This window comes from Dipodomys merriami, unplaced genomic scaffold (assembly GCF_024711535.1).
Source record: "Dipodomys merriami isolate MVZ:Mamm:240054 unplaced genomic scaffold, mDipMer1.0.p SCAF_5, whole genome shotgun sequence".
NCBI classification, from domain to species: Eukaryota; Metazoa; Chordata; class Mammalia; order Rodentia; family Heteromyidae; genus Dipodomys; species Dipodomys merriami.
In genome coordinates this window covers 5037771-5050330 of record NW_027206068.1, presented here as the reverse complement: position 1 = coordinate 5050330, position 12560 = coordinate 5037771, and the positions used below count along the sequence as shown (strand labels likewise).

The 12560-nt window shown below is 35.6% G+C and overlaps 1 protein-coding gene and 1 non-coding gene across 2 annotated transcripts in view; both read right to left on the bottom strand.

The window, feature by feature from the left end:
• Nucleotides 1–6439: 6439 nt before the first annotated feature.
• The window catches only part of Zpbp (zona pellucida binding protein), a gene marked incomplete at its 5' end in the record, with an annotated part of 112679 nt that continues 106558 nt past the window's right edge, over nucleotides 6440–12560 (bottom strand). Inside the window, one exon of the mRNA XM_069997217.1 lies at nucleotides 6440–9662. Coding sequence (XP_069853318.1) covers nucleotides 9568–9662 — 95 coding nt within the window. The remainder of the gene's footprint in view (nucleotides 9663–12560) is intronic.
• On the bottom strand, nucleotides 12364–12466 carry LOC138810315 (U6 spliceosomal RNA). The gene has a single exon (XR_011367109.1). It is a non-coding gene; the product is annotated as a U6 spliceosomal RNA (small nuclear RNA).

Below are 12560 nucleotides of genomic sequence, written 5' to 3'. Positions count from 1 at the left end.
GCTGAAAAGCTCAGACCATCATCAATCCTTTTGCTTTCACCTTCCATATTGGAATTATAAGCACTGATTACAGATGATTTTACATAAACTGAGAATAATGATATTTTTTCATAAGTTCACTGGTGAAGGTGAGTTTTCAGTAAGCTTTCTTCTTCTGTATAAGTTCATCAGATGTATTGTTACCTATCAAGACAACAACAGATTGTCAAGCATCATTTTTTCTGCATATCTGCTAGATAGTGAACATGAGGCTCTTTGTTGAAGATATCAGAAGCAAATTCAGATATAGGAAAAAGAGAAGAAATTTATCAAAAGGAAATGCTTATGACACTTTCAGAAAACCAGGGAAAGAACCTGCTGTTTGGAAGGATGGGCCTCAGTAGAAATGTCAGGGTAAAAGGCCTTGTCCTTAGTCTATACAATCATGATCTCCAGACAAGGGCCAGGGCAGCATTTTAATAATATCACAAATATCTTCAATTAATCTTTGCAATTACCTTTATATAACATAGTCCCTTTCAGTTTACTACAAGGAGATTTTCTACTTAGTAACTCAGACTGCAAGTCAGTAAAAGGCAGGCAGATAGGAGTACCAGGTCCTAAGATGATTAATGAGTGAATATTTGATAATACAGTGGGAGAGATATTTGTAAAGTACAAGATCTATGTCAAAGTGTTTATTATCTTATAAGAATATAGAGATTAAAACATGTTGATAACTAAGTAAAAGTGAATAATTTAGGGCTTATTTTTTATTCTATTTTAAATTTAAGATAATATGTTTTACCTGGGTCTTAGTTTTTAACCCTTATCTATTTAATCTGCTAGAAAAAGTTTTTGAATTACCTCAATTTTATGTGGGGCTGAATTTATATAATAATCAGGCTCAAGTTGAATGTGTTGTTGGATGGGTATGTGTTTTGACCTGATTTATAAAATAGAACGGTTATTTGAGTGGGTTTTGCAGTTCCAGGTAAAGGCACATTTAGGAGAATCTTTTGAAATTTTTCTTAGCCTTTTAAAATGTTTTAAATGAAACCAATAAAACCTGTCATAATAAAATACTCAAAATGTCTCAAATTTTCTGAATGTATCTGAATAAATTACCTTTTAAATATAATCCTTGAGGTTTACTCATATAGATCATAATTTCTGTTTGTTATTTAAATTAAAAACCATGGGGGGGGGGAGGAGACTGGGAAGGTGGCTCAGTGGTAGAGTGCTTGCCTTGCATGCATAAGGCCCTGGGTTTGATTCCTCAGCACCACATAAGCAGAAAAGCCAGAAGTGGTGCTATGGCTCAAGTGGCAGACTAAGAGCTTGGAAAAGCCCAAATGAAAAGTTTCCCCTGGCATCAGAGCATTTTTGCCCTGAGTGTTATCTTGCTTGGATAATTTTTGATATTTCATGACAAAAATGTGGTGAAATTTAAAGTTGGAGTACACCATGGATAATTCCTTGGTAATTCCCATATCAGTTTGTGGCACCTCTGGGTGTCATGTGATGTGTACAGGTGATCTGAGGGCAAAAGAGTGGCCTCCGCTAAATGACAGCTTCTCTCTGAATCACTGGATTATCATGGAAAATCTCAACTGCTAAACTCTAGGGGTCAATGTGATCATAGGATGTTGGTATTGTGGATATTTTTCTACAAGATAACAGTAATTGGTCCAAAATTGAATGTAAATACTTTTCAAGCATGTTATCTTATGTATTATCAAAACTAAAGAGGAACATCAGGTTTGAAGTAAAATGAAGAGCAGACATAAAGAACAATAAGAATGGAACCATAAGGTCTCCTAAAGATGGAACTATCAGATGCAGAATTTAAGTATGCTGTATTCATGGACAACAGGACAAAAGTGGAAATTTCAGCAGATTAGAAACCTGGAACTGACCTGGCAAAACAGAAGAATCTAACAAGAATTTTGGAAGTGAGAAATATCTGAAATTGAAGTTCAGGTGAATAGACTTAATAGCTTGAAACAGGACAGTAAATTTGAAGATATCTTAAAAGAAGCATAAAAGTGGACCCATTGCAACAATGAGATGTACAAATTGTTATGTCAAAAAACAAACTTTACAACTTTGGTGGGGGGGGGAGGAGGGGGAGAGGGAGATGGGAAGGGATGGGAAGGGGAAACAAAGGAGGAGGCAACAATGCTTGATAAGAAATGTACTCATTACCTTGCTCATGAAATTGTAACCCCTCTGTACAGTATTCTCACAATAAAAAAAAGAAAATGCATAAATAAACAAAAGTCCATGTTTTGTTGAAGTTTTAGAAAGCAGAAAAGGAGGGAATGGAGGAGAAAAGCAACCAGTAAAAATAGTTGATCATCTTCAAATGTTGATGAAAAAAATCCCAAGTGGCAGCACTTGGGAAAATAAAAACACTAAAGGTAGACAGAGAAAGTAGATTCAAATAAAAACAAAAACATTGATTCTAACAGTTAATATCAAAGGAATCCATAGAATTCTGGTGGCGATTAAACATTTGTTATGATGAAGGGAAAATACTGCCAACTTAGAAATCCACATACACTTGCACAGACTGAGTCCAGGCAAACCCTTCAAGACTTTTCAGAAGGTTTCACCATACTAAAAATTATCTAAAAATATAGCTTCATCATGGAAAACAGTCATTGAGCAAAGCAAGAACAGCATTTGGAATGAAGCTTTGAAAGGATATGTAAAAATATTCAGAGGCTCTTTACAAAGAAACTGCTGAAAACAGTACTTGGAAGAGAGCTAGAATTGGACATTGATTAGTAGGATATTCATAAGCTTATTGGAAGGGACTAAAGAGTTTTTCCATTGACAAAGCAAACTAACTAGAGGAAAAATGAAGTAAAAGGAAGAGTTTATGCTCAAGCCACCAAGAAAGTTTATATCAAAGGAACTAACAGATTTTATTACTATCATCAATGAAACATGGATGGTAGAAGAAACAGATATGAATTATGAGAGATGACAAGAGTCCATGACTGGTACAGGAAGCTTGTACAGAAACAACAAACTCTGTAGGCAAAAGTTGATACCTTTCTGTTAAACCATCAACAAGTATCAATACTCTAGCACTCAGTTATTCGTGAACTACATTAGGAGAGACATTAATGATTCATGTGATAATCCCATCATCCAGCAACTAATATTAGTTTTAGTAGATAGCCAAGGTATCAAATAAATATATTTTCAACTTTTAATGAATGATGAGTTTTTTGGGACATAACCTCCCAATACCTGAGAAGTAATTCTAGTGTCCCTTAGAAATTTAATTCACTGGGCTGGGAAGGTGGCTCAGTGGTAGAGCACTTGCCTTGCATGCATGAGGCCCTGGGTTCAAGTCCTCAGCACCACATAAGCAGAAAAAAAAAGCCGGAAGTGGCGCTGTGGCCCAAGTGGTAGAGTGCTAGCCTTGAGCCGAAGAGCTGAGGGACAGCACCCAGCCCAGGCCCAGAGTTCAGGCCCACAACCAGACCCCCCCCCCAAAAAAAAATAAATTTAACTCACCAATGATGGTCTTCTTTGGTGTCTAACTTCTAGCAGTGAAATGTAACTCTAGAGCAGTTTTCAAAAAGTGTAATATAATGGCTAAAGAAGACAATCATAAGCCAAGTGTCAGTGGCTCATGCCTGCAATCCTAGCTACTCAGGAGGCTGAGATCTGAGGATCATGGTTCAAAGCCAGGCCAGGCAGGAAAGACCGTGAGACTTATCTCCAATAAACCACCAGAAAACCGGAAGTGGCACTGTGGCTCAAGTGGTAGAGTGCTAGCCTTGAGCTTGAAGAGCTCAGGGACAGCGTCCATGCCCAGAGTTCAAGCCCCATGACCAACAACAACAAAAAAAGACAATCATACAGATTAGAACCAACAATCTACCTAAGAACTTACTCCAAATTTGAGATGGATGTCGCTGTTGTTGACCTGAATGGTGGCTGAGATGTTTCTCTTTCCTTTTACTTCCTAAGAGTTTTCAACAGTTATTCCCTTCCTTCTCATTCATGTGACATTAGGTAGGAGGCCCTCTCCATACCCACTCCAACTCTAAGCTCCCATTCTTCTCTATTAATGAGAATCAAAATGAATACATCCATTTCTAACCTCCTTTATTGTATTTTATTTTCTATTTAACATGTCCATTTTGTGCAATGCAATGCAATTCAGTCACCCCTTTCCTGATGCTTCCTCTTTTTCCATCTATCCTATTTGTCTCAGGCTTCTTACTAGGTACTATGGAAGTACATAGATGAAAACATCTATGTACATTAAATATCATGATTGTATTTACTATTGTTCATAATGTCAGGTGACCCCATAGGCTTGAAACATTAATCTGTAAGTCTCATAGAGGTTTTTAACTTTTTCCTCATGTGAATAAAAGGTAAATGAAGTACTCTGGGGCTAATAGCATTGTCACTGTGAGAACAGAAGGGGCCCTATGGATGGAGGAGCAGTGGAGCCTAAAGGGATACATCTGGACACTGTTAAGCTACCACAGCAGACAGTACTGGAGTCAGGGCTCTACTGCTGACACTCATCTTCAACTACTTACCTGGTGAATCAATTAACTTGGGGAAGTTCTTCAGTCATTTTGACTCAAGTGTCTTCATGATTGAGAATCACAATAATAAACTCAAGTTAGAAAATGAAATAAAAAATATACATGAAGGTTTTTTTGTTTTTGTAGGTCATGAGGCTTGAACTCAGAGCCTAGGTGCTGTCCCTGAGCTGTTCTTGCTCATGGCTAGCACTACCACTTGAGTCACAGTGCCACTTCCAGCTTTTTCTGTGATTTAGTTGGGGATAAGAGCCTCATAGACTTTCCTGCCTGTGTTAGCTTTGAACTTTGATCCTCAGATCTCAGGTTGCTGAGTAGCTTGGATTACAGGCATGAGCCACCAGTGCTTGGCTATATGAAAAGATTTCATTGGAACCTTTTCATATAATAAATACTAAGTATTAATGTCAGCAATCCCATAGCATTATTATATGAAGAAAGTTCAACCTAAATAAAGGAACATGGGAAACTTCATTTATCAAATTAGCAATCTTTTGTTTTTGGCCAATACTGTAGTTTATACTAAAACATCCTCTTGCTTGCTCAGTTGGCACTCTACTACTTGAGCCACATCCCCAACTTAGACTTTTCTGGTTATTTTGGAGAGGGAATCTCACAGACTTTTCCGCTTGGGCTGTCTTTGAACAGTGAATCTCTGATTGTATCCTTCTGAGTAGCTAGGATTATAGACATAAGCACCTGTGCCTGGCTGAATCCACAACTTAAAGAATGACACTAGTTGCTCACACCTATAATCCTATCTACCAAGAAGGCTGAGATCTGAGAGTTAAAGTTCAAAGTCAGATTGGGCAGGAAAACCTGTGAGACACTTATCTTCAATTAACTACCAGAAAAGCTGGAAATGGAGCTGTGGCTCAAAGCAGAGTGCTAGCTTTGAACAAAGAAGCTCAGAGACAGTTCCCAGGCCATGAGTTCAAGCCCCAAAACTGACCCCCCCACACACACACACAGGAGAGAATGCAGTGCAATATGTACTCATATATATCATTGGTGTTACTATAAATTGGTTCAGATAGTGAAGAAATGATTTAGGAAATGCTCCAGAGGAAAATGCTTAGAAACAGCGAGGCCTAGCAATTCTACTCTGAGTATTTAGCATTAAGATTTAAAAATACCGCAGAATTTTCAGGAAGTTGTCAACTGTAATGCTACATATAACTGAAAATCTGGAAGCAAAAAAACGGTCCAACAACTAGAAATGTTTGGCTGGGATAAATGAAATATTATAGTCATTAAAATTGACTAAACAGCATGGAAATACACATATATAACATTAAGGAAAATACCAGCTCCACAGCATAAATAAAAAATTCACACAATAGAAAAAAAATTAAGAAAAGACATTGCTTGTATTTGGGTTATGATACTATTTGATGATTTCCCTTTCTATTTCCTGTTTTACTGATTCCCTGTAATAGTAATGAGTGAATTAGGATTCTTTTAGCTTCTTTTAGAAAACCTAACACACTTAAATGAAATGACCTTTCCTATCTCACGGCGCCTAATAGCCCTGGTAAGTGCAGTGCAATGCAGATGCTCCGATTTAGTCAGGGCAGTGTTTCAGGGCAGTTTCCATGACATCTCCACACCCACTTGTGCTATCTCCACCCATCCTGAATAGCATTCTTCTAAAGACTGGTTCACTTCAAGAATGCAACAAAGTAGTAGCCAAAAACAAACAAACAAAAAAAAGAATTATGCCCAATAGCAAGCAAACCTGTTGCCTTGTTAGGAAGCAGCAAGTTAGTAGTGGAGAGATAAGCAATAGTGTCTTTGCTAAGTTGCTACTACCTTAATTTTTCAAAGTATGCTATTGCTACCAAGATTTTTTAAAAGCCATTTATTTCAGTTAAGAAAATTTGGAGAACAGAAGGCATCAGAAACTAACATGTGGTCTTTTTACACAGGACAAGCATTTATAAACATTTTGGCACATTTTGAAAAAAAATCTAAACAATACAGGCAACATTATAATACAGCAGATACAAACATAAATAAAAATAAATCTGTATATCTACCTACCTATTCCCAATTCATTTCAAAATGTATTTTCCTGGCTCACTAACATTTCACATATGAAAAAAGCATCATTTTATTCAACTGTCTTAATTCCATTTTCATCATTTCTATAATGAATATCACTGAATAGAATATTTTATTAAATCTCTCATCTAGTTCCTTGGGATAATTTCCAATAACTTAAATTACTGTAGCAAACTTTTATATCTTGCTAAATAAATGCATATTACATAATTGAGATAAAATCCAATAAAACAAAATTAGAATCATATTTGCCTTGTAACATTAGAAGTCAATCAAAACAAAACATCAGTTCTTATAACTTTTTTGTTGTTGTTGTTGCTGTTTTATTTTTTGATGGTGCTATGGCTTGAACTCAGAGCCTGGGTGCTGTCCCTGAGCTTCTTTTCCTCAAGCCTAGTGCTCTATCACTTGAGCCACAGAGCTCCAATTCTGGCTTTTTTGTTAATTTATTGGAGATCAGAGTCTCGTGGACTTTCTTGCCCGGGCTGGCTTTGAACCATGATCTTCAGATCTCAGCCTTCTCAGTAGCTAGGATTATAGGTGTAAACCACTGGCACCTGGCTAGTTCTTATAATTTTAAAAAAGCATTTTGTGCAAATTAGGCATCAGATAAATAAAAAATATTATTCTGACGCAAACAATGAAAACCAATTAAAAATACTCAGTGATTTATAATTTTTATCACATTTTCTTCACCTTCAGTGACATTCAACATTGTATACCTATCTGTTATTGTAACAGAAGCAACTTTTGTCTTAATTGTATTTTTACTCTGAAGATTTAATTCATTACAAAAAAATTAAGCACCAAACTATGCTCTATAAGATGAAGCCATGAAACTGGGAATACTGTGTGCAACTATGGGAGGCAAATATATAAGAGCCAAAATAAATGTGGTAATACAGTGGAACTTTGTTTTCCCCAAATACTTGGGCTTGAACTCTGGCTCTTGTCTGGCTTCCTTGCTCATGGCTGGTGCCATGACTCTAACCATGTTTGTTGCCAGTTAATTGGAGGTGGGGAGTCTCCTGGACTTTTCTGCCTGGGCTGACTTTGAACCAAGATTTGTCATATCTCAGCCTCTTATGTGCCTAGGATTACAGGTGTGAGCCATTACTGTATGGCTAAAACAAAGAACATTTAACTATGGTAAACAATAAAAAAATTATTATCTCCTTTTGGTATATTTTTGCTAATTGTTGTTCTTGGCTGGACTCTTAGTTTTTTCTTATTCTGTCTTTGGTATTTTGTGGTTTCATTTAAAAGTCTGCATCTACAAGCTAAGAATGCTGAACTAGCTCTAATTACCCTTCCATCATTTGTCTGCTCTAAGCCCAGATCATCTGTGACTTTAGGACAAATTCTGATTTCCTGGACTTAGCATGGCTATAATACCTCTGCTTCTGCTTTTTCTGGCTGAATAACTCTTGATCTGGAGTTGTTCATACCTCAGAAAAACATATCCTAAGTAAGTTATTACCTTGTTCATGTAACTGTACAGTATTTTTTACAATAAAAAGACATATTTAAAATAAAAGACAAAAAATAAGCCAAAATTTTAAAAAAGAAAGAATATATTCATCATATTATATACTTAAGAAATTTGGTTAGCTTTGGAAACTGCACCCAAATCTTAAGATGGAGGTTCAGGTCTCACTAAAAAATACACATGCTAATCACAATGGAAACAATGGCTCATCCAAACAATGTACAGTAGGTTACTTACCAGAAGAAAGCAGGCACATGTAAAACTTTTATGAAAGATATGAAAAAATTACATCATCACAATTAAAGCTCATGGAGATTAAAAAAAAAAAAAGAAAACCCATCAGGGCTTACAACAAAATACAGCTCTGGGTCACTTATGTTGACTGTGTAGTCTGTATGAGAATTCTGGGGTTGATTGTCCACATGATAAACAAACATGAGACTCAGCTATTAACTAGTCTATTTATATAAAGCATAATTCCAAATGTAAATCATATTTAATTTCAAGATGTTGTTCAGCTGTGCCTAGATCTAACTTGTGTTATATTTACCTTTACAAAGGTTTATGTTCTTCTAAGAAAGCAAATATTAAGAGCAAAACAAGGAATGCTACAAAAAGTAAAGGTCAATATAAATCAGTCAAAACTAAAAAGAAAAATCTGAGAAATTATTTATCTTGTTAATTACCCATCTACTTAATATAAATCATTTGTTAATTTATGAAAATGGAATGATTAGTCTAAAATGCTAAAATGTAATTTAAGACATTAACTGAAAGTATGAAATAACCACATAAAGCTAGGTACCAATGGCTCACACCTATAACTCTAGCTACTTAGGTGGCTGAGACCTGAAAGATTTCAACTCAAAGCCATCCTTGGCAGAAAAGTCCAAAGATTCATGTCCAGTTAACCAGTAAAATGCTGGATTGGTATGTAGCTCAAGTGACAAGGCTGAGCAGCACTAGCTGAGAGGACTTGAAGCCTTGAGTTCAAACCACAGTACCAAAAAAAAAGTTTAAACTAATTTATATTTAAAACATTAAAACTAGTTTTGAAAGGTCAAGATAGAATAACACAAAGCTAAGTTTTATAAAATTGAATCAAAGGTAAAAAGGAAATTGTTATAAAAGAATAGAGTGCCCTAAATCTGTTAAATATATGAAATTAAACTGGCTATTTTTTAAAACTCCTGACAAAGCTTTTGGGCTAATTTAATTCAACATATTTGAAACTATCATTATTATGCAATGATAAGGAGATATTTTTGACTAATGTGGGTCTGGGAAGAAAGGATAAAGATGACAAGATGTTCATACAGTGTCTGATTAAAATGATGACACCATTTTTTGGTAAAATCTGATTATTTAATTTTGGCATAATACTGACATTATATTTTAATATCAAAATATACTTTCGTGTTTAATAAACCACTTAGTAACAAAAGATTAAAGCTATACACAGGCTTTTGCTCCATACACCAGGCTGCTGTTGCACTGAAGGCAGTGAGTTCCATCACGGGGATTGAAAGATCCAGGGCTGCAGATCACTGGGAACAAAACAATAAAATAAGTAAAAAAAAGTTAGTAAAAAGTAAAAGAACAACAAAGTAATATTTCTGTCTTTTACCTGTTAACTTTACAAGGATAGTAAGCTGTCACAGAAGATTCTTGTTTTAAATGTTTTTAATTTTTTACTGAGGTAAAATTTACCACTTTTTAAAATATATCATTTTTTTTTGGTTGGTTATGGGACTTGAACTCTGGGCCTGGGTGCTGTCCCTGAGCTCTTCAGCTCAAGGCTAGCGCTCTGCAACAGCATCACTTCTGGTTTTCTGGTGGTTAACTGGAGATAAAAGTCTCATGGACTTTCCTGCCCAGGCTGGCTTTGAACCACAATCCTCAGATCTCAGCCTCCTGAGTAGGTAGGATTATAAGCATGAGCCACTGGCACTCAGCTCCTTACCACTTTTTAAGTGTTTCCTCCAGGAGAATACTCAGCTATACAATCAATCTCCAGAACCATTTTATCCTGCAAAACTGCAATGCTGAACCCATTAAGCAACTTCTGACCAAGAAGACATCATCATTCTTTTTGTTTCTATGGATCTGATTAGTTAACATTGTTCATGCAGGTAAAATCATATATAAAAAGTTTTAACTCTTCATTCTTTAGTCTGATTCTGATCAAGGCTAAGTTTTAAAACAACTCTATGATCACATAGTGCTAAGTTTAATGGCTGCAATAGCAGAAGTCATAAGAGGTCAATACCACAGGTACAGTCAAATATGTTGGGATCAGCTCATAACAACCATGAGTTGAGACAGCCTCAAATTTGCAAAGAGACTATATCTTATTTCTAATAATATTCCAATTCCTAGTCCTCTTTCAACTACTTGTTAAATGTGTAAATTTTGAACATTAACACAGCTCAGTCTGACTATCCCTAATATAAGGGCAATGTATATCCTGACTACATGGCCTAGCTATCTCTGCATGATAAAAGAAAAGCATAAATAAAACCAAGTTCAAATACTATTTGTTAAGGATTAATTTAGGAATTCCAGACAAGGCATTCAAATCTTAAGTTCTACTTTCCTCATTTGTAAAACAGATAAAATAATACAGCAAGCTCACCCCTGATGTTATATCCAAAAGAACTGAATACAAGGTATCTGAAAGATACCTACATACTTGTATTCCCATGATCCCTATACCATTATTACAGTAGCCAAGAGGTATCCACTTATACATGAGGGACTGACCACCTGTAAAATGCAATAGTTATCAGTCCTAAAAAGGGAAAATTTGTCATATGCTACAGCATAAATGAATGTGTTAAGTGAAATAAATCACAAAAAGATAAATATTCTACTTAGAAGAGATATCTAAAGTAGTCAAACTCATAGAAAGAAAAATTGTCTTTTTTTTTTTTTTTTTTTTTTTTTGTCGGTTATGGGGCCTGAACTCTGTGCCTGGGAAAAATTGTCATTTTTTTAGGTGCTGGGAAGTGGGAAATGAGAAATTGCTAGTAAACAGATACAAATTTTCACTTCCAAGTTCTGTTTGCGTGTATATATATATATATATATATATATATATATATATATATATATATGTGTGTGTGTATATATATATATATGCATACATATAAACAGTATATTTGTATATATATAAATATGTATATATAAACAGTTCTAAAGAAACCTAAAAGTATTCACATATAACACATAAAAATACTGCATTTTTGAATAAAGGTAACCAAGTTGGCAAATATTTATTACCCTCTCCCCCCCCCAAAAAAAAAATCACTGAGAGAAAATACAAGTAAAAGAAAATATATCCCTTGGGGATGGGTTAGATTTCATATTCAAGCTATCTATCTATTCAAGAAAATCAATATCAACATTTCAGTAACTTTTTTTATAAATAGAAAAATGAATCCTAAAGTGTGTTTAGAACCTGAATTTTCTTCCTTTCCTTTCCCTTCCTTCCTTCCTTCCTTCCTTTCTTCCTTCCTTCCTTCCTTCCTTCTTCTTTCCTTCCTTCCTTCTTTTTTTGTTGTTGTTCTTGTTGTTTGGTACCAGTCCTAGGGCTGGAACTCAAGATCTGAGTACTATCCTTGAGCTTTTATACTAAAAGTTAGCACTCCTACCACTTGAGCCACACAACTCTACTTCCAGCTTTTCTGGTAGTTAATTGTATATAAGAGTTTCACTGCTCTGGCTGGCTTCAAACACCATTATCAGATCTGCCTCCTGAGTAGCTAGGACAACAGGTGTGGGGCAAGGGTACCTGACTCCTTAATGTTATTTATTTATTCTAACATTTTTTAATGACTTAGGGGCCAAACAAGGCAGAATCTGGTCAGTTGTTAAGAAAGGTACCTTGTCGAAAAAAAAAAAAAAAAAAGACCACAGTGATCCCAGTTACAGGATTTGAGAACTGAGGGGACCATCTTTGAATGATACAGCGTAGGATAGAACATGTACTCATTTGGTTTTGTGTTTTTATCACAGTCCTGGGGATCAAACCCAGGACCTTGTGCACACAAGACAAGTGCTCTGTCTCTGAGCATCACCCCAGCCCTTCCTCATTTACTTAAAATGGTCGCTTCACACACCATGAGTGAAATTAGTTAAGACTTGAGGTGGCTGCTTGAGGTGAGAGCAAGTGAACTGGTAAGTCAGTGCAAGTCAGGGGACAAGAGTGAAACCTGTCTCTCATGTAGTAAATTTTAGCCAACTTGAAAATATATGGAATGCTACATGAATTTTTCTATCATTCTTGCACAGGGGTCATGCTAATCTTTTCTGTATCATTCTAATGTTAGCATATGTGCTGCCAAAGCATATTTTTAACATATGTTGAAAAGGAAGTGAAGCAGGCAGACAATTTAGGGTCTTTGTCTAGGTAATAAAACTAGGACCACTACTCAGCACATTGC